The sequence below is a fragment of the Populus euphratica genome, unplaced genomic scaffold (genome assembly GCF_000495115.2).
Source record: "Populus euphratica unplaced genomic scaffold, PopEup_1.0 scaffold5.1, whole genome shotgun sequence".
NCBI lineage: Eukaryota > Viridiplantae > Streptophyta > Magnoliopsida > Malpighiales > Salicaceae > Populus > Populus euphratica.
This window is the reverse complement of record NW_011499848.1, coordinates 4045388-4066779: the sequence shown is the minus strand read 5'-3', so window position 1 is coordinate 4066779 and position 21392 is coordinate 4045388. Positions and strand designations below refer to the sequence as shown.

Here is a 21392-nt window from a genome sequence, read left to right as displayed (position 1 = left end):
TAACGCTAATGTGTGCTTTTCGTTGCTGGTTGACTCGCTAACTAATGGAGAAATAATAGTTTATCTGGATCCCTTTTGTCCAACGGAAAGGTTGCGTAAAGGATTCACGTGCCAAGGTGTCCATAAACGTCCTCTCTCTCTCGTACAGAAAAGTAAAATGAGGGCCCTGTTAACTCAAATTCGCACGATTCATTTATGATCGAAGCTTACGTGAAAGATGAAAAGGAGGAGGCTTGAAGAAAGAGGGACCTCGGAGAAGTTAGAGGGTTATTTGGTGATGATTGACACCCACGAAAAATCTTCAAAACCCAGTTCATATTTGGTTTGACATCACTAAATGAAAAGGGGGTTTTGGAGATATTTCAGATGGGGAGCTAAAATGGGAGCAAATGCATATCTTAATTTATTTATTTTTCCAATTCATAATAAATTCTTTTACAAAGGATGAATTAATGAGATCCAATCTGAAGTTTTTGTGATGTAAGAAATTGTTGAACTTGCAATCTTTTCTTCAGAAAAAAATGTGGTTGTCGTGTACGTAGTTGTGTTCTCACATATTGAATTCATAGTTTAGTTCAATAAAATATAATGTCTTAATTGTGAGATTTAAGAATAAACGAATGTTTCTCTACATTATTTTTGTTTTCACTATATATGTATGCAGCCGAGGATTTAATTGTTCATGGCAGTAACCTTTGGTGATCATGTAAGGGGAACCAACCCACTTATCGATGGGCTAATCCTCCAAGATTTGTACTTGTATTATTATCAGTGGGATAAACGTGCAAAAGTTTTGCTTTTGTTGTTAGATTAGAACTCATTAATCTCTTAAAAGCAGATTTACTTGCTTCTTTAGCTTTTTATATTTGAATTTTGAGATGGTATTTCTTAAATACACCAAATTAATTTAGAATTTATCTTTAAATCTTAATTTGAGATTAAAAAAATAGTCTTAATTTATACATAAACGACATTCAATAACGACCAATGCTTACCGCTGCACTAATTTTGGTAATATAAAAAGGAAATAATTTGGTTCGATTTGAAAGACAAAACTAAAATTAATTTTACAAGAGAAAATCATCTAATAAGATATTAACCCTTCACTTAATTTAAGGAATATAGCATCATATTAGCACTAATTTGGAGAGAGCTCATTCCATAAGGATTGACATCGTGTTCCAGTAAATTAGAATTTATTGACAATTAACTTGTATTTAAAAGAATTTAATTGGAAATTTTTGTGTATGTGAAGTCGTTATGAATGCTCATAATTAAGAAGGTCATAAAATGAAATTGTGTCTGTGTGTGTATGAAGTCATTATGAATGGTCATAATTAAGAAGGTCATAAAATGAAATAAAAAATAAATTAAATATAATTACAATTTTATAGTCCATAATGTTATATATCCATAAAATAATATATTATCTGTACGATTGATTTTTCTGTAATCCAAAGGATCCGCTATTTCTGGAGAAAGAAAGTACCACGCAAGGAAAAGAAAATCATTTCCGGCTATATATATATATATATATATATCAAAGCTTTTATTCTAAAAGCCTCGGTGCACACCATACATATCCAGAATATGGTCACTAGCTAGCCCCCCTCTTTTTCCATGAACTCTTTGGCCTTCTTATAAGCTTCCTTCAGATAGTCCCTAAACCGAATCAAATCTATTTTTACATTTTGTTCCTTCAAATATATGTCCATTATTGCACTCGACCAATTTTGTCCTCGGAAAGTCGCCGGATCCTTTATCAGTAAGCTATTCTTACCGTACTTGTCTGTCAAACTACTCTCCTCCGCTCCAATCCGGTACTCCGAGTACTCCAATCCCATAGCCCTGGCTGAATTTGCGAAGCACACCTCTGCCAGCCATTCAGCTCCTATAGGCACCACTTGCATGAATACCACGCCCGGCCGAAGAAACAATGAATGCGTAAGTCCGGCACCGTGTACCCCAACCATTGCATGACTTGAGTTTATCAGTGCGTAAGCTTGTTGCAACGGGGTTTGAGGTGTAGGCTCAAAGATAATCACATCAAAACCAATTTCTTCAGCTAAATGTTGTACTTCGTTTTGGTTTGAAATCACACGCCCAACACCTCCGTTTCGAGTCGCCAGCACCAGTCGTGCCCTCGGTTTTGGTGGATTGGACTTCCAGGGATGATTTTGGCCATGGTTATAGGCTTTATCTAAGAAGGCACGAAAATGGGTTAACGCTTGTGAATTTGGCATTAATTTAGGGTCTATGGTCATAAATCCATGTGATATGAGGCCTAAAGTGGCAGAAGGGAAACAATGGGTGGAGGTCTCGTTTTCAGGGATTATAATAGGGTGCTTGCTATAAGTGTGTAGCAAATCTCCATACTTGCTAATCCACCAATTCTGAGCATGTGATATCACGAGGATGAAATCTTGATTGTCGGGGAAAACCGAATTAACAGTGACGAAGAGGGGGATGAACCCATCGTTGAAATCATGGAAGAAGTTTCCAGTGTAACCCTCCGCACTGAATACGATTGCCGGAAGGTTGTGCTGTGCTTGACATAATTGGCTTTTTGAGTTTGAAACTAGAGTGAACTCTTGTATTCCTGCCATTATCGGCTTTTCCCACTTCCTTGGGTAAGGCCTAATCTTCTCCACGGTTGTTGAGTTTGTGGGGGCCGAAAGGTAGAGTGTGGAGTTTACAGGGTCCAGAACGGTTGGGCCGTTGATTGTGCAAAGATCGTAGAATCGGTGAGATCGGTCGCAGTTGATTTGTTGAGGTCGAGGAAGCGGTGGTGGCGGAGACGGAGGTGTTGGGTCTTTCTGGAAAACGTTATTCCGGTTGAAGACTTCAATTCCTGCAAGCACAACTCAAGAAATTACAGGGATGTCCCAAACAATGCGTGGATTAACCTGCACTTGTTTGCCCAAATCAAACAACATGAAAATTAAGAATTTATCTAATACTATTTAAAAAATTATTTATAGAGATGGTTAACTGTACAAGTATTACAGGATTTATTAAAATTTACTTTTCATACAGATTAGCATAAATTTAAACACCGATGACTATAATTAGAGAGCACATACCCTTAGCCATCTCGCCGATATTTTCTCATACATATTCGTTCAGAATTTTGGTGGTTGTCCATAACCTTTTTAAGTGATGATGAGTTTAAAGATTAAAATAATTTAAAAAAAAAAACTAAAATAACTAGAGGTTTTACCATCTTGTTATTATCTTACATCAGCAGTGTGGATTGGTATAGTGCATTCATGAGATGTAAAATGTTCGGTTTAGTCTTTGAATTTCTTTTTTTTACATTTTTTATCCTTATAGTTTTAATTTTAACATTTTAATCTTAAAACTTTATTTTTATTTAATTTCAATCCATGCCTGTTGAGACACTAGAGAGAAAAATTTCAATCAATCACATTCCAACTATTAAACAAAATTAATTTTAATGTTAATGAATTCACCTTGAATATGAAAGTTCAAATGAAGGTAATTTAGATTCTTAATTATATTAAAAAAAATAAATTAAAACCTATAAAATTTATTTAAATTTGATTTGATTTTAAATTTTAAAATTAATTTAAGAGCTTTTTGAAATTATTAATGGGGTTTTTCAACATCTAAAAGTTGTTGAAATTTATTGTAGTGGGTGACGTATTGTTTTTTTATATGGACGGTCAGCGTGTTGTCTATACATATTTATAAAAAAAATTCAAACCAGACAGTGTGGTGTCCACTTGGGCTGGGAAAAAAACACTCATGCATGCCTTGGCCTTTTTCTTTTCAAGGCCTAGCATGCGGGCTAGCTGTCCAAGCAAGTCCAAATGCATAATTTTTTTATATTATCTTTGTCAGTGTCAAAAAAGCTTTTCGAAAATATTCAAAAAAAAAAAAAAACTATTCGCCTGATAACATTTGTCGTCTGGATAGTTTCTTGAAGTGAAAAAAAACTTTCATGTCAAGGATGCTTTGATCTCTATTATGTTATGAAAATAATTTGATTTCCATGTATTGTGATGAAACTTTCTATATACATTAAGGAAATTAGTGTACCCGCATGTAATATTCTTTTTAATACAAAATTTAATAATTGAATAATATTATTCATTGATTAAAATAAAAAATTTGTAACATAATACGGGTAGTTAAACTAGTTTATTTCCAAGTGACAATGTATGAAAATAAATTAAAGTTGTGGATTTTCCAGGTAAAGTTTGTGTCATTTCTGTCAGATATATCATGTAATATGTGTCATATAATCTAATCTAAAAATTAGCTCTCATCACTAGAATGGTGGGTTAATTTGCAGGTCAGCCAATCAGTATGATTATTTTTCATCATAATAATATTATTTTGATTTTTAAATTTTTTTGGTATTAATCAATTGAGTTTAGACTAAATTTAATTTAAAGATGATTGGATTAACATAAATAAATTATTGTTTATTGAAATACTATTATTTTATTTTTTAAAATTTTTTATTATTAATTTGGTCAGATTTGGACTGGATTTAGCCAAGTTAATCATTTCATGATTCTACCTATCAAATTAATTAAGTTTAGTTATATTAAAAAAACTATCAAATTAATTAAGTTTAGTTATATTAATATTTTTTTAATTGAAACTTAATCTTAGTTAAACTCCAAATCATGAATTTTTTGATTTTTTGAGTTAACTTTGCAAGTGGATAATATTTAATAGCTATGATTTACAATTATGGCATGACTTAATTATTTGTATTTCTTTTAAAATGAAGGATACCTTCAACTTATGCAGCAATCCAGATCACCTTTTTTTTATGATCCTAAGAGTGTGCTTTGTACATCAGTTTGATACATTCAGAGAGATTTAAAAATTATTCTAGTAATAGTCTCAAGATTTCAAATTAAAAATCCAGGATGAGAGTAAACCTTCTTAACCACAGAAACATAACAGCTATTAAAAATATTCCAAGTTTTATTCAATGCATACCTGGAAAATCCTTGGACAAACAAGGCACATTTGATCTTGAGTGAATGGCATGTAATATAAAGAAGTACACGAAGAATGCGAGGCACAGTACTGTTGCAATCTTTGAATTTCTTTTATCCATGATCTGCAGTGAGGCTCCACGGATTATTAATATGGTTATGAGTGCAAGGAGCTTCTTGGCTGCAAGCTTGTGCTCAGTACAACATGTTTGGCCTTAAGAAATCAAAATCTGCCCTCTCGCCATTCCCTGTCGAGGGGAAAAGAGAAAAATACGGATTGGGAGTTAATATTACAAGGGGAGAGTTTAGAAAATGCTTCATTTCTAGCAAGCTGCCTGGACCATTTTCTAAACCACTCCTATATCAACTGCTACGTGGTCTAAGCATATACAATTAATGGAGATGAGATCAAACAGACTAATACGTACCTGACTTGAGATTTTGCTGCTAACGCAACCCTATGGATTTCTTGATCGAAACAGTCTACTGTAGTGACTGGAGGAAGAATCTTGTTGATGAAAGGAGGTGGTCAGTTCTGAAGGCTGATAATAGGATTGGTGGTCTGACCATGATGGAGAGTAACTTGAATCCATGCATGAAAGGAAAATTTGAGGGTCGGATTTGACCGAATAGGACAGTCAATCATAATGATGAGATTGTGCACTAAATTCACTTACCAAGTAATGTGTTTCACTTGAAAACGGCACCTCGCCTGTCTTATATCTGAAGAAGGGAACAAATTTAATGTTGGAACGCAGGGACAGCGTAAACATGAGTACATGCAATGTCACAGAGGAATTGGCTCCAACCAAGCATAGAAGCGTGCCACGTTGGTGGGTTTGAAGGTCCTCTTCATTCTTATCTGGTACTCCTCCAAAAATTAGTACTGGCTTAATCTATGGGTTTGAAATGGGGGAAAAATTGTGTAAAATGGAAAAAACATAGCTAGTAAACACTCAAAACAATTGTGTATTTGATGACTTTCTTCTTTCAGTAATTTCAAATATTAACAACTTCAATTTGCTCTATTACTATATAATGAGAATGGTTTTCTTTATTACGTGATTCAAAGTTTTATAGCCTCCGATTAGGAAAAAAAGTAAACGAAAAGAAAATTATATTCCTAAGCATAGGAAAATTGATAGCTGATGAATTGACAATTGATGGCTGATGAATTGTTTCGGAGGTCATACTCTAATAAAATGAAGTGGCCTACCGTCCTCCGCAGGGAAACACCGGGCCTTGAGGATTCTACCAGGGCCTTCAGCTCTGTTGGGTATTTTATATGGTTCGAAGAAAGAGTCAGAAGAGTGTTAATGCCGATCATTAGATTGGAGGTCGAGGTAAATGCACTGGCCTACTGGACCATGGACCTGGACAGTCTGGCCCGTAATACATATTTTGGTCCACTGTCCAAAACAAACATCGTTCTTTCTTTTTTTCTCTTGGTTTAACTTAATTTTTAGAATGCTCTACCAAACGACAAACTAGGGATGCTGACAGGGATTCTTTAACCAAGTCAAGAAAGGAAACTTCTCTCAGTTTTGTTTTGAGCGGACCGAGCTGCAAGTGGCTTTTTCTTAGCAATCATTGTGTTTATTTAATGGCTAGAGAGGAACGGTCTCGATCACAACGGGTAAGTGTCACCAAACTAGCTACAAATCATACATGAGAGGTTGTCTCCAACCCACAGATATTATTAAAGGTGATCGATGCTAAGTAAGCTATATAATATGTTCAGGACTGAATACCGGTATAGGTTAATTAGAGACAAAATTCGGTGTTGCCAGCTAACAGGGGAGAGGGGAAGTTATGAAGATCGATCTTTTAAAGAATTGTAGAATAGATAATTGTATATACAATGTTAATGACAACATCAACATTCATTTGACGAAGAAACTTATCAGTATCAACATGCCTGCACTAGTTGATGCTGCTAGTCGACAGCTAGCCTTCCTTGTCCATGAATCTTTTGGCTTTCACAAAAACCTCCTTTAAGTATTTCCGAAACCTAACCATGTCAAGCTTCACATTTTGGGTCTTCATATATACCTTTGCTTTTGGCCAATCTCCGTTAACAAAAGCTGGAGGGTTCTTTAGCACCAAATCATTAGCCCCGTACTTTTCTGCCAGGCTACTTTCATTGACTTCAATCTTATATTTCATGTACTCTAATCCCAAAACTCTAGCCGGCTTCTCGTAAAATGTCTTAGCAAGCCAATCTGTTCCGATTGGCACAATTTCACCTAGCACCATTCCTACTCTGAGAAACAACAAATGTGTCATTGCAGCACCATGTACCGCTAGCATTGCATGGCTTCCATGGAGTAGCCTGTATGTGTCACCCACTGCACCATTTCGTTTCGGCTCAAACACAATTGCTTTAAATCCCACCTCTTCGATTGCCTTGAGAGCTTCTTTTAAATTCAGGATCTCACGACCAACACCATTTTTTCTATTCACCAAAACAAGTTGTGGCCTAGCTCCCTTTGATTTACCAAGCGTTGAAGCATATTTACCTCGTGGACTGTATGTACTTTCTAGGAGTGCATGGAAATCAAGGAGTGTTTTATGCTGGGTTAGCGTGGGATCCACAGCCAAGGGACCGTGCGTCATTAGCCCCACGATTGCTGATGGGAAGCAATGTGTCCTGGTCTGATTGTCCATGTTGATGATGGGGTGCTCGGTGAATCGATGCAGGAGATGAGCATATTTCTGGGCCCACCAATCACTCCAATTGGTGACCGTTAGGATGACATCTCGACTGAGAGAGAGAGAGTTGATGGTGATGTAGAGAGCGAGGAGCCCATCATTGAACTGATGGTAGAAGTTTCCTGTGTACCCGCCCGTGCTGAATACTATGGCTGGACTAGAATGTGTGATTCCACAGGAGGATCTTGGTGGAGCTGAGGTGATTGTCAGTTCGTTGACTTTAGACTTGGCCCTTTCATCCGTCTTCCGAGGGTAAGGACGAAATTTTACTGCGAAGTCTGGTGATGTCGAGATAGTGGGGCCCGTTGTGAAGAATGTTGAAGTGGAGGGATCCAATAGCGTAGGGCCGTTGATAAACCACAAATCATAGTCATTGTGAGAGCAATCGCATGTGATTGGTCTCTTGACCTCCGAGAGTGAATGGGGAGGTGACCGTGCTGGCCTGTCTTCTCGTGTTTTGCTTAGAATACCTGTAAAACAGATACATAATGCTGACTGTTGACAATCATTTGTGCTAATTAGCATTCTAGTTCTTACTCGCATTTTCTTTCTATCTACCATATCAATTAATTACAAAACCTACTTGATCCCATTTAGATATTTCGAATGGTGAGTGAATTAAGTTCCCGATCAAACTGAAGTTAATTAGTTCTTTGTACGAATGATGCGTGAATTAACTAAGTCTCGATCTCGATCAAACTGAAGTTAATTAGTTCTTTGGCACTGTGTTTAAAATTTCCTTTTATAAAACTTTTATCTTTTTATTTAAAATATTTTTGTTTAATATTTTTAAATTGTTTTATATATTTTAAAATAAAAAAAAAATTAAACAGCAATAATATAAAGCCTGAGCCCCTCTTATGCTGGTAGCTCATTATAACTAGAAGTGGAGTCTAAATTTTGTCCATGGCCTGTGCCTATAAATTTTCTTATAACTTAGTGTTGACCTACTTTTCTCTATAACAGGGAAACAAATATATCGTTTTGGTTTAAAGATGACCATTTTTATTTACTTTTAAGAGGAAGATTGCAATGAATTGAGCTAGATTTTAAAAAAATCTAAGCGAACTGAATAGATTGTACATGTTGGATCTCGGATTATGCGGGTTGAGTTCATATATTATGTTTGGAAAGCATAATAAATGGATTCTAAAAAAAAAAACAATTCTTTCACGTTGTTTTGGTTTCTCGGAAATCAAAACAGGCTGGTATAAATGAACAATTATTTAAAACGAACTAAGACCAAATTTATCGCGTTGAATGCACGAAATCAAAAAAGTTTGGTTTTGAAATTCAATTTAGACCAATTATGTTTTACTGATTCTAACACATACCTGAATGGGTGGATGAACTTGCTGGTTTTTTTTCCCTTTTCTCGCTTAAAAGTAGTCCTGTAAAACAAATACAATAAACTTTTAAATTGGGAACAATTTGCACCGCTATTCTATTTTGACTCACTCGTGCTTGCATCTCCTATTTTCTACTATAATAACCATCTGATCTCGCTAATTACTTGTTAAATTATTAGAAAATGATAGATGAATTACACTCTTTATGACTTTACTCACGTTAATTATTTTGAATTGATCTTTTTTAAGAGCTGAGCTATATGAAATTGAATCAGCTGAAAACCCATTTGGATCACAAGTTATATATTCAGTTTTTGATCTATTCCTTCATCGGAGATGACTCACGTTAGCAGTTGTTTCAGCCTGGTTATGTTTTTATTCGGGGGACTGAAATACCAACGAATTAATTACAACTGTGTGTGTGTGTGTGTGTGTGAAATCTGCGCAAGTAATACAAAGCTATACAAAGATGAAAAAATGAAAAAACTGCATTGACACACATCCATAAATATGAAATTAAAACTAGACAAGAATCAAAAACAAAAAAATGGTTCCAAACTAGCTAGGTTGCAAAGTGTTGCAGGAGGTCAACTCTTGAACCTGGCCAGCGTGATACTTGATTTCTGAGTTTGTAATTGAGAAGAAAAATCATAACACGCACGACTTAATTAGTCATGAACAACTAGTGTTTCTTATTAACTGAAGGATCGAGTAACTCATACCTGGTCTACTCTTGGGTATTGAAGAAGCCTCGGATACATTTGATCTTGAGAGCAATGAGAGGTTTATCTGGGAAGTGAAGAAGAATACCATCAACACAAGGAACACAACTGTAGTTTCAGAAATTCCCTTCTTCAACATGGTTTTGTTGCATAGGTGAAGCCTGCCTGTAAGAAGATTGTAGTTTAATGCGAGCTAGATAGAGACTTTGTCAAGAAGCTATAATCAGTTGTTAAGGCTACCTTAATATTAACATGCTGTATGGTCTGCTGAAAATGGTGGTCATGAGAAGACGTGGAAAGAATTTGGGTGTGAATAATAGGAAATTAGGAATATGACAGCGAGGCATGCCAATTAAGTCATGCAGGAAACTACCCACCAGATCAATTTTTTATTGGTTTGTCATCGATGTCAAATGTTGATTGTATGTATAATGCATCACGGATCTATTTGTATATTGATATTGAAAGCGACCCCTCAATGTCTCAAGTTGAATTATTCAAGAAGGGAATAAATTAGAAACAAATAGATGCTAGATAAGGGGAAAAGAAAACAAATTAATAACAGTGGAGTGTAGAAAGTGGCGTCACAAAATGAGCAAGTATATGTAGCAAAAATAATGACCATGAAATTCCTCGATCGGACTTATCCTCTTCTCGTCTAAGGCAAGACATGAGTGGGCTTTGCATATAGGAGGTCTGTAATCCGATAAGACTGAGGTCATATGCTAATAATAATCATAGGTGTAAGAAGTTGAATCACTGTTCTATTTGAAATGGATAATACCAAGAATTAGAAGGGAGATGTAGAGAAGATAGTGCTGGTTGTCTTCATGATTAAAAGGCTGGTTTGAGTTGGGTAGATTGGAGGCAAATCTCATATTTGATTGCATGCAGGTCACTAATTAATAGTACTATGCCAGTTAAAGTTGTTTCCTAGCAACCGCGCAGATGATAATCATATGACTTGGCCATGCATCCATGTCATCAGGTCTAATAAAGCTGTGAAGTTTCATGCCCTGATATACCTGGGCAGTATGTGTATTTCTTTAATCTAAAAAGGAAGGCAATGTGAGAATTATTCACTGAGTAAAGGGAAAAAATAGATCCTTTATAGAAAATCAATACTGTAAGATGTTCATCAGGTTTGGCTGGCATCTGGGTGGGGGGCTGCTTCAGGCTGGAATCACCATCCGGAAGGTTATATTGGTTAATTCTCATCCAACCCACACCCCGAATCTCTTCTTGTATGAGAACAAAGTGAATGGTTGATTTTTTTTATGTATCTGTTAATAGAACGCTTAAACAGATGTTAGAGGATTTTTTTCCAGAGAATTAGAACTTCCAGACATGAGTTCACTGCCACTATATCTATGTTTTGATGTAATAACACATGCATGTATGATGAAAGCAGAAGGTATCTCTGTCTATCGTCTTCGAGAGGAGATGAGCACGACAGGGAGAATGGACTATCTTCCCACGGTAATGAAAAGAATGAAACAGAACATTGAAACATACTTTCTGGTTCCTTTGAACATGGTCAATGAAACAGTTGAAAGTGTCCAGAAGCAAACCTCCATATGGAAGTCAAAATAATATATCCCAATTCCCATTGCAGTTGCTTTGATCAAGCTCAATCCTTGGAGATTCTCGAATTGCCCTCTAATTGGCCGACTCTCTTTCTTCATAAGGTAAATTCTTCCCAGTGACGCTACGTTTATGAAGATGCGGGCCTTAGCATGCCTACGCTAAATTTTGTGTTTTTTGGCCTCAATCAAGTATTTTATTTAGTTTGGAAAACTTTTTAAAAAATTCATCTTTATTTCATGTTAATGATACCAATTTACTTTTACCAAGTTATTGGATCTATGATTTCATAACTTTTTTAGATTCTGAATCATTTAATATTTTCTTTTAAAAAATAGATTTTTATAAAATTTATTGAGAGTTTCTATACAAACATGTTTAGAAATATAATAATTACTTTTAAAAATATTTTTTATTCAGAAATATATTAAAATAATATTTTTTATTTTTAAAAAATTATTTTTAATATTAATGCATCAAAATGATATAAAAAAATATTAATTTAAAATATAATTTTTTAATTTTTTTAAATATAGAAATAAACAGTAGTGCAACTAGCAAACTAATTTGCGGTTTCGTCTTATTTTTTCCATATGAATGCAACGCAAAAAGGACAAAGGCGTCTCTCTAAATATTATTAGTTTTATTGCCTAGGTTTGTCGTATTTAAAATGTCTAAATCACCCTCAATATAATAGAATTTATTATCTCACGAATATCATCATCTCTTTCGTCTTGCTCTTGAAAGGATAAAAAAAAGTGGATGCTTGTTATGTTTTGTAGCTTGTAAGGATTTTTTTGACACATAAGTCCTTGTTTTTTTTTTTCATAAAGGTATATTTAAATCAATTTAAAATTAAGGTTTTTATTGAAGGTGCTCTAATACGGCGCCTACTGCAACGAGACAATAATTTTTTCTTTTTCTGTTTTTTACTGTGGTTAGGGCTGTATCGTACTCCAAGGTGGGATAAGGGATCAGTCCTTGCTGTCCACCACTAATGATCAGGATATTCTATTTATTTTTATGATTTAAAAAAAAATTAAATTATTTATTTATTTATTATTGAAAATAAATATTTTTAAATTATTTTAATATGTTGATATTAAAAATAATTTTTTAAAAATAAAAAAAATATTTTAATATATTTTTAAATAAAAATACTTTAAAAAATAACACAAAAATCACGTTTAAGAAAACAACAAAACGCGAAACGTGTGGGATGGAACCCTTGTGCGTGTAGGGGACCGACCACACCGACTTTTCACTAGCTATTGCTCCTAACGTTAAATGGGCACGTTCGCAGCTGATTCTGAATTCCAAGAGGGTCGTAGATTGAGTGGGTCCTACTGCGCAATATATTTTTTGCAGTTCAGTTGTATGGCCTTTTTGTTTCTCCAATTAGGAAAGAACACACACACACACACACACGTATCTATATTGACAAGACAGTGGCCCCAGATAGTGGTTGACGTGTAACTGTCTAAAGGTACAAGGTTTTTGTACTTAAGATTTTTCTGCTGATGTCAAAATGACTAATAACCACGTTCAACTCGATCGTTGCTCCCAGCCAGCCTGCACCACATGCCTGGGTGCCCCTCTATCACTTGCGTGTTCTGCATTGTCGGTGGCTTTTGTACTTGGGTTCGAAGTAAAACTGTGGAGTGTGGGGGTTAATTAAATAGGAATACGTGGATTAATTAAATATTTTTATATCGGTGATCGTAGTAAAATGTGTATTATATTATATAGCATCATGAAAATAAATGGATCCAGCGTTTTTTTTCAGTCAGCAAAAATCTACTGATTTTTCACTGTACGGTCACTGTTAACTCGCAGTGAAAACACGATATGCTATAGTACTGATTTTATCTTCTTTTTTTTCCTTCTTTTTGATTGATTATAAAACTTATTTTTTGATTTCATCTTTATATGTTGCATTAATTAAACATAAAGCTTGATTATTTTTTATGATTTTCTTTCTATAAAGTTTTTGAGGTTTAAAAAATCATCCTGCAACGATAAATTTTAAGGAGGAACAACTGATTTTATTGTTTGCAATAAATTATAAATGAGAAGATAAAAATTGAAAATGAACAGTATGGTAAACTCTTCATTGTAAAAAAAATAAAGTAGGCATGGCACGTGGGGGATGCCTCTTTCTTCATTGGCCAAGCATGCAAGACCACCTGGGCACATTGGCACACGTTCATGGCTTTTTTTGTTCTTTAATTTTTTTCATTTTCAATTTTTTTCTAAATTGTTATTCCAGCCCGTCAAAATAGATCAGTAGAAAATTAATTTGAGAATTTTTTTATTAAATACCATTGAATTTTAATTTTTTTACTAAAATTATAGTTTTTTAATTATATAATAAATTCTTTTTTTTTACAACTCTTCGTAATATTGTATATGGCCATTCAGGATTTAACTCAAGATATTGCACTTGTATCAAAATAGCAAATTGAACCTAGCACAGAGAACTTTATGAATTTACTCTACATTCTTTAAATTTTAAAAATTCATTCATGAAGCCCTCGATTGTTAGCAAACATCCACTTGCTCCATTAAAACCCGTTGAGACGAAAGATACTAACCACGTAACACACAATTTTGAGTGCGATGCTTAACCTTTCGATTTAAAAAAAAAATTCACTTTAATTTTTTTTTCTTAAAAAAACAAAGTGAAAGCCACATGGCTCTCTCGCAAAAAGTCCAAGATCATAGACACGAGGGGGGGAGTGGAAATTATTTACATCGATTTTTTATCTAGGGTAAATTTACAAAATTATCTACATCGATTTTTTGATTTTGTACAAACATATGGTTTTTTTTTTTAATGATTTAACTGGTAAAATATTTATGTATTCCGTTGCAGAAAGAATAGAACCTCTACATCTTCAGCACATTTTCTTTGGCAATATATATTGTAGCTTCATTATTGACACCAATACCATCAACAATACATGTTAACCGATCACGCTTCTCTCTAATCACAACCATAGCTGCCTTTAAGCTACACATAAACATGGCTCAACAACTGTACGTGTAGTCTTTATCCTAAAGTTTTTTTAAAAAAAAAACAACAAAGCATGGTGGAGTGTTTGGAAATACTTTTTAAAAAGTTTAATTTTTTTACTAAAAATTAATATTTTTTATATGTTTTGAATCATTTTATTACACTAATTTTAAAAATAATTTTTAAAAAATAAAAAAATATATTATTTTAATATAAAAATTACTTTAAAAAACATTCATAATAAGGGTGTAACTCTATACTTGTTGCACTGCAAGCCCACTTTAAAGAGTCACATTTTCAAACATAGCCTTCTATAGTTGTTGCACTGCAAGCCCACTTTAAAGAGATACAAGGAGTTTTGCCCATGTTTCCAATTTTATGGACCTCTTCGTGGCTGACTGGACCTTGTTGTTTTTATTTTGGGTGGTTATTGGCACATGGTAGAGTAAACTCAATAAGAAAGGTTCAATTCCCTTGACTCGCCATTTGCTCTTTTATATTTTTCTGTTGAAGTAAATTCTACTTTTTGCGTGTATTTCCCTCGAGTAAATCCTTGTCTCTCGGTTTCTATTTAATTCTTCTTCCGAGTCTCTTGCAAAAAACTTGTAGAAAAAAAAAAAAAAACACAAACTCTGAATAGGTGGTTTAATCTTTGAGCACTACAGTCGTTGGCTTTTCATACATTGCTGGTTCAAATGGAATCATTTGTAATATTTTTAGAGGATTAAAATACAGTTGAAGTTAGTTGACGACATGTATGGTACGTACAAAACGTAAGTATATTGTTGTCTTAAAAAGATTTAAGTCCTCGCAATTTTAAGTCTAAAAACAATCTATCACTTATCTTTTATGGGATACGGTACCTCAATCTTCTATCGCTTGGTGCTCTACTGCATTTCTTTATAAATGAGAGAGCCCCAGCCCCGCCATTAAAATATCCTCCTTAAGCTTGTAAAGTTTCAAGACATTGGATACTTTAATTTTAGTTTTTTCCTCTGTTTGACAACTTTAATTCTGTTAACTATTTGCAGGTGATTATATTCACATAATCCACGAGTTAATTCATTTTTATATTGATATAATGTAAGTTAACATAATTAATTATCTTTCTTATCTCTCATTTTATTTAAAATCATCTTTAATATTAAAATAGAACAGCACATCTATCATATTTGCTGATAAACCAAATACTTGGCTGAATAAAATTAAAAATCAGAATCTCAATTATACGAACTCGAAAATATGCTATCCCTTTTTAATTTATATCAAGACTTTGTGCACATTTATACAGTATTTAGATTATTCTTGCATGCAATGTAGCTTCTTCTTTTTTTCACTTGGCAGGGCCTCGATCTAGCCTCCATGCATCCAATTCGTGTTTATCGAGAAATCAACAGAAATAGAGTACAAATTCGTTGGAAACTCCACAAAGCAAAGATGTCATAAATTGCTTAAGCTATAATATTCTATCGATTTTTTAATTATAGTTATCCGAAGGAGTTTATATCTATTTTAATTATTTTTTAAAAATTTTAATGTAACTAACCATATAAAATTTTAATAATCTTAAATTTTTAATATTCAAACAGATAATTTAAAAAAAAACTTAAAATCTAAACTGTTAAACTATATTTCCCATGGGTATATCATAATTTTAAAATCTCGTCCAGCTTGATAGTTCAATTTAGAATTAAAATTAAATTGAATTGAAAAAAAAAATTGATATATGCCAACTGATTTTGCAATTTGGTGAATTCAATAAAATTCACATAAAAACTAAATTACAATTTATTAATTTTTTTTATTAAAATTATATTATTTTATTTTTTTTAAAAGATAATCTATATAATGTCATCATCATGTTAAAACTCAAAATCCAAAAACTGAACCGGTTGGCTCTTAAAACTATGGTGCGTGTGGAGTATAACTTTATTCAGAAAGCTGAAAAAAAAAAAGCTCTCTCAATTCACATCTCGAGGCATCTCTTTTTATGTGCATGCGATTTGTTAATCTCTGCTCATACATGAATCGAGCATTCCTGACCTTCTTGGTTAGGCACGTGAATTATCTTTTCCCGTTGACTATTCAATTAAAATTTGCATTCCTATCCAACAAGAAATTATATAGCGAGGAGAATGAATAAAAAGAATACTCTAAATGAACAGACATGACCATTCAATCCTTGCTATCAGTCTCAAAATACGGTGGCCATAGTTTGACACAGCAGATGATGGCCAATGACCATGCCTAGTTGCATCGAGCACCACTTTACTCTGGATGAGGCCACTCGCACAGTATAAAAGCTGCGAAATTTACCTTAAAGAGACAAATATGGTGAATGTAGAGGTGGAGGGGCACGGTTCCTGGGGCCTTTCTCGAAAAAACAGGGAGAAAGCAGGATGCTCTCTAGCTTCACGTATTCCGATGCTTATTTGCCTCGTCAGGAACAAAAAAAGAAAGAAAGAGAGATTTGATGGCATTTCTGTTATTTTTCTAAATATACGGGATGGTCGCTTCGAGGCTCGAAGCCCAAGGGTTCGTGGATGAAGATCGACACAGGGATTCGAGAGGTTGCTTCTGTTTTGTAGTGTATTAAAATAAAAAACAGAGTGGATCAATCTGGAGAATTTTCGCCGCAAGGGCCTTTCGTTGTGTTTACGTAAAAGATACTTGTACGGTCACTCTATGGAATCGTAGCCTTTTCATCTAGACATACAGGTTAGCAGTGTAATTTAGGGACCAGCTGAGTAATTTTGGGAGACACCCATTTTGTCCTCAATCATAGCTTTGAGGCATAGCCCGTTGAGTTTTGCTTGAGGCTTGTCGCAAATGTGTGCCTTTTGGATCTTCACCAAAGTAGAGAGAGAGGAAATAGAAGGATGAGAAAAGAGTACAGAAAGAAAAATAATTAATATCTAGTGTTATGATTTTGTGGATAATTTATATGGTAGCTAAATTATTTATATAACACTGTCTATCGCCTCTCTTTTCTTCATGGATTTATCAAGATTTTTCATGTCGTGATTGTTCTCATTTGTGTGAACTATTTCTACTGTGTGTGTGTGGATATGACAGTGCTTGACAGCTCTCTAAGGATTCCTACAGGATTTTTCTCAATGGAAGAGTGGGAAACCCTGTTCGCTTGCTGTGAGTTTTTCGTGATTTCCCTGTTGACATCATTTTCGGTGATTTTTCAACTGGAAATTAATTATCTAATTAAAAACTTAGCTGGATTGGAATTTCAAGTCATCAGATAAAGGCCCCTGGATCCACGAAGCTATACCTGAAATCCACGGTGAGTGATTGACAGGTCATGCTGCAGGACACAAGCTTTTGCTCACAGCCCTTGAACATGCAAGTAATCTGACGGTTTGAATCATTTATAGATAATTAACTAGCTGTGCACCCGCTTTATGAAGAAGACACCGTAAGGATTCTGATGAGAAGGTGGAAGGGTTTTTTTTATTTTTTATTTTTGTAACTGGAAATGTCGGACGTCTTATCAGAAGAGCACAGGCTTCTTCCACGCACTATCACGCGCATTGTACATTTTTTATTGCTTTTTATTTTTAAATTATATTTTATATTTATATAGATACTGCATTATCTTTTAGTCAATTTGATTATAATAATAAAATGAATATGATAAAATAAAACAAAAACCTTAGATGCCAAATTTAAAGTTTTTGCTTTGAATGGTATTTGGTCCTTTTAATGTGCTTTTCAAACATAAAAATACTAGTTTATCTCTAATTAATTTAATAATAAAGAATGAACTTTGTATAGATACCTCTTCTCCCTCGAAGTCAAGTAAATTCAATTATTTTTTGTTTGAAGGACAAGAATGTTATTATAACAATAATTCTAAACTTGGATGAACAATATTTTACAAAGGAGAATTAATTTATTCTAATGACCTAACATTAACATCCATGAACCCCAACAAAACTTTGAAAAATCTTAAGGTGCAAAGGGTGTAATTAGTGGCATCTTAACAATTATTTATTAGGATTTATTTTGAATAAGAAAAAACAAACAAGAGAATAGAATTGCGTGACTCGAAAAAAAAAATAACAGTAGTATTTTTATTTAAAATTTACTTCTCATACTTGTATTTTTTTTCCTTCAAAATAGATCATAGTAAATAATTAATAAAACTTCACTAATTACTATTTAAAAATTATAAAAATATTCACAATATTTAAAATATTTGTTGTTCTACATTAAAAATAATCATCGTATCTTCCTTGTAATCTATAATTATTCAATGTTATTTAGCTCACTGGATCAATTAATAAAACTTGAAATCTAAAACCTTATCTATGCCATGTTTTAATTTAAAAAATAAAAACTATTAACCCAATTAAATCTAATTCACAATAAGTTAACTTATAACCCAGTTGAGTTGGCTAATTCAAGTCAAACCTTAGGACTACATCAAGGAATTAAAAAATATTCAAGTAATATCATTTTAATAAAAAAAATAACATAAATTGAACTAGTAACCCGCGTGTTAACCAAGTAAACATAAAAATCCAATACTTTTTCAAGCCAAATCGATAACCATCGAAACACAGTATTTGCGTTGAAAACCATCAAGACACCATGACAAATTTCATCTTGAACTCCTAAAAAATCTTGCATTTTTCTTTTCAAGTTAATTTTGGTGTTTTTCATTATTCTGATATTTTGATATTAAAAATATTTTTTAAAAATAAAAAATAGTAATTTAATATATATTTTAAACAAAATATACTTTAAAGACAAACAACTGCAAAAAAAAAAAAATTTAAAAATCAAAGACAATAAAACAGTACACTAGACTGCCAAATGCCTTCCCTGCTACAATCAAATCATGCCTCGTTGTTTCTCTCTTAATCTGTAAACAATTAAAATATACAGTTATGAACATGTTGCTGTTCAGCTCATGGACACGGCTAGAAACCTTTTGACTAGAAGCCATATATTTCTTCGAAAATAATCGAGAACTAAAGCGGTCACCACTGTAAAGTTGAGGGATTACTTTCATCTCTTAATAACACGTACACAAGCAAGATATACATAGCTGGGAGAGAAAACAATCTGTGCCTCGAACGAGAGATAGCCTGCAACGAGCCAGGGGCGTCCAAAACAATGGAAACGTATCTGGGTTTGAATCGTGATTTAACTTGAGAAAGTTCCCTGAAGGCACTGGCTCCACCTCCTAGTATATTTAATTAATGGTTGTTGCCCGTAAACCTGTAGGCTGCATTTGTTTCCCCCTAGTTTTCGGATTTGCAATGAATGAATATAATAAAATATATGGTAATAAATCAAATTATGTTTTATGCTATGTAGCCAACTAAAAATTTGTGTTTGAATGTAGTTTTTATATGTTTTTTAATTAAATATACTTGAGATTATGATAATGGTAATGATTCAAAATGTTTTTTATTAATAAATTACATCAAAATAATATCATTTTATTTTTAAAAATATTTTTTAAAATCAAGAGATCAAAAAGATCTAAAAATATAAAAGGAGTCATTTTATACCAACAAATTTTTTGTGTTTTTCAAATTATTTTGATTTACTTATATTAAAAATATTTTTTAAAAATAAAAAATATTATTTTATTGTATTTTCAAGTAAGTTTTTTTGTTTGCAAATCAACATCAACTAAACAACTAAATATTTTATATATATGTTTTTTAACATAAACTTCAACAACAATTTTTATCATTAATATATCTAAATTTAACTAATTATAATTAACCATACTTTTAAAAAATTTATTTTTTTCAAACTATAACCAAAATTATATATATATATATATATATAATACTCTTATTGTTTAAACATCACCGAGATATATATAATCAGTAAAGGACTATATTGCCGGCCCAACTTGATGGAGCATGGAAGATTTGCGTAGCCTCAACCCCGCAATGAACCCACCATAAGAAAGTTTGTATTCCGTAACTTTTCTTGAACCGGAGAAAGGAAAATATATGTTCGTTTTAAGAGGCTGAAAAGAATTGTAGGAATTAGTAACCCAAATTATATCGCTAATTGGACCGTTCAAATTATCGATCCATTTAACTCCGATTTACTTTGCTCGATTCAGTTGAAAGACCAAAACAAAAAACAAAAACGAACGTTGTCGTTTAATTAAACTCAAACTCCAAAGACACTTTTTACCGTCAAGTCGTTCTCTACTAACTACTTCTCTCGTTCATCCTCCGGAGTCGTAGCTTTAGTGAGCAACTTGGCATCTCTTTTCAAGGAAGTTTTGCTTTTCTTATTGTTGGAATTTGCTCTCCTACACAAAAGAAGCAAAACTCAATAGCTTAGGACCTCGGGCAACTGACAGGTAGGACAACATGCTTGACTTTAAGGTACGAAGGGCGATTTCTCTGTTTAATTTAAATTTCTTGATAGCTCCATTTTCTTGACGATCCTGCTCCGCTAGAAGCAAATCATGATTATATTTATATAAAGGATTTTTATCTATTTAATTTAAATTTCTCGATAGCTCCATTTACTGCTCCGTTAGAAGCAAACCATGTTTATACAAAGGATGCTTGAGAGTTAAGTGGTCATTTTTTTTTAATATTGATATTTTTAAAAAAATATGTTTTGATACCAATAATATAAACTAATAAAAAATATTAAAATAAATTAAAATAAAAAAAAATATGTAAAACATCATCTGGACTTGCTTTCAAACCGTGTCTTAATTTTAACAATAACTGCCAAAATTTTCATGACGATTCTGCTCCACTAGAAGCAAAATAGGTTTATTTATTGGGTGTTTGAGATCAAGATTGTTGTTTTTTAAGTATTTTTTTAATATATTAAAATAATATTTTTTAAATTTATTTTTAATATTAATTTATCAAAATCAATAATAATATTTTTTTTTATAAAACACCGTTGAATTGCGTTTCCAAACCGAGGCTTAATTTTAAATAATGACTTCCAATTTTATTTTATTTTTATTTCGCTTCCAGAATATATGTCCATGTTTATTCTTGATCAGCTAGAACAG

At 33.0% G+C, this 21392-nt stretch overlaps 2 protein-coding genes across 4 annotated transcripts; both read right to left on the bottom strand.

The window, feature by feature from the left end:
- Nucleotides 1–1599: 1599 nt before the first annotated feature.
- Nucleotides 1600–3093, bottom strand: LOC105119378 (protein O-linked-mannose beta-1,4-N-acetylglucosaminyltransferase 2-like). The gene is made up of 2 exons (XM_011017511.1): nucleotides 3084–3093; nucleotides 1600–2863 (listed from the first exon to the last, which is right to left on the bottom strand). The coding sequence occupies exons 1-2, from the start codon at nucleotides 3091–3093 to the stop codon at nucleotides 1602–1604; spliced, it is 1272 nt and encodes a 423-aa protein (XP_011015813.1). The 3' UTR covers nucleotides 1600–1601.
- A 3699-nt stretch (nucleotides 3094–6792) lies between these two features.
- Nucleotides 6793–10061, bottom strand: LOC105116739 (uncharacterized). Of its 3 annotated transcripts, none has more exons than XM_011014195.1 (3): nucleotides 9763–10061; nucleotides 9026–9082; nucleotides 6793–8161 (listed from the first exon to the last, which is right to left on the bottom strand). In XM_011014195.1, exons 1-3 carry the CDS (start codon nucleotides 9899–9901, stop codon nucleotides 6927–6929), a joined length of 1431 nt encoding a protein of 476 aa, XP_011012497.1. In that variant the 5' UTR covers nucleotides 9902–10061; the 3' UTR covers nucleotides 6793–6926. The 3 variants fall into 3 exon arrangements, 2 of the variants coding, with proteins under 2 accessions (XP_011012497.1, XP_011012504.1); XR_840588.1 differs by having other exon boundaries at nucleotides 8136–8155; nucleotides 9016–9082; nucleotides 9763–9804; XM_011014202.1 differs by lacking the exon at nucleotides 9026–9082.
- Between the last annotated feature and the right edge of the window lie 11331 nt (nucleotides 10062–21392).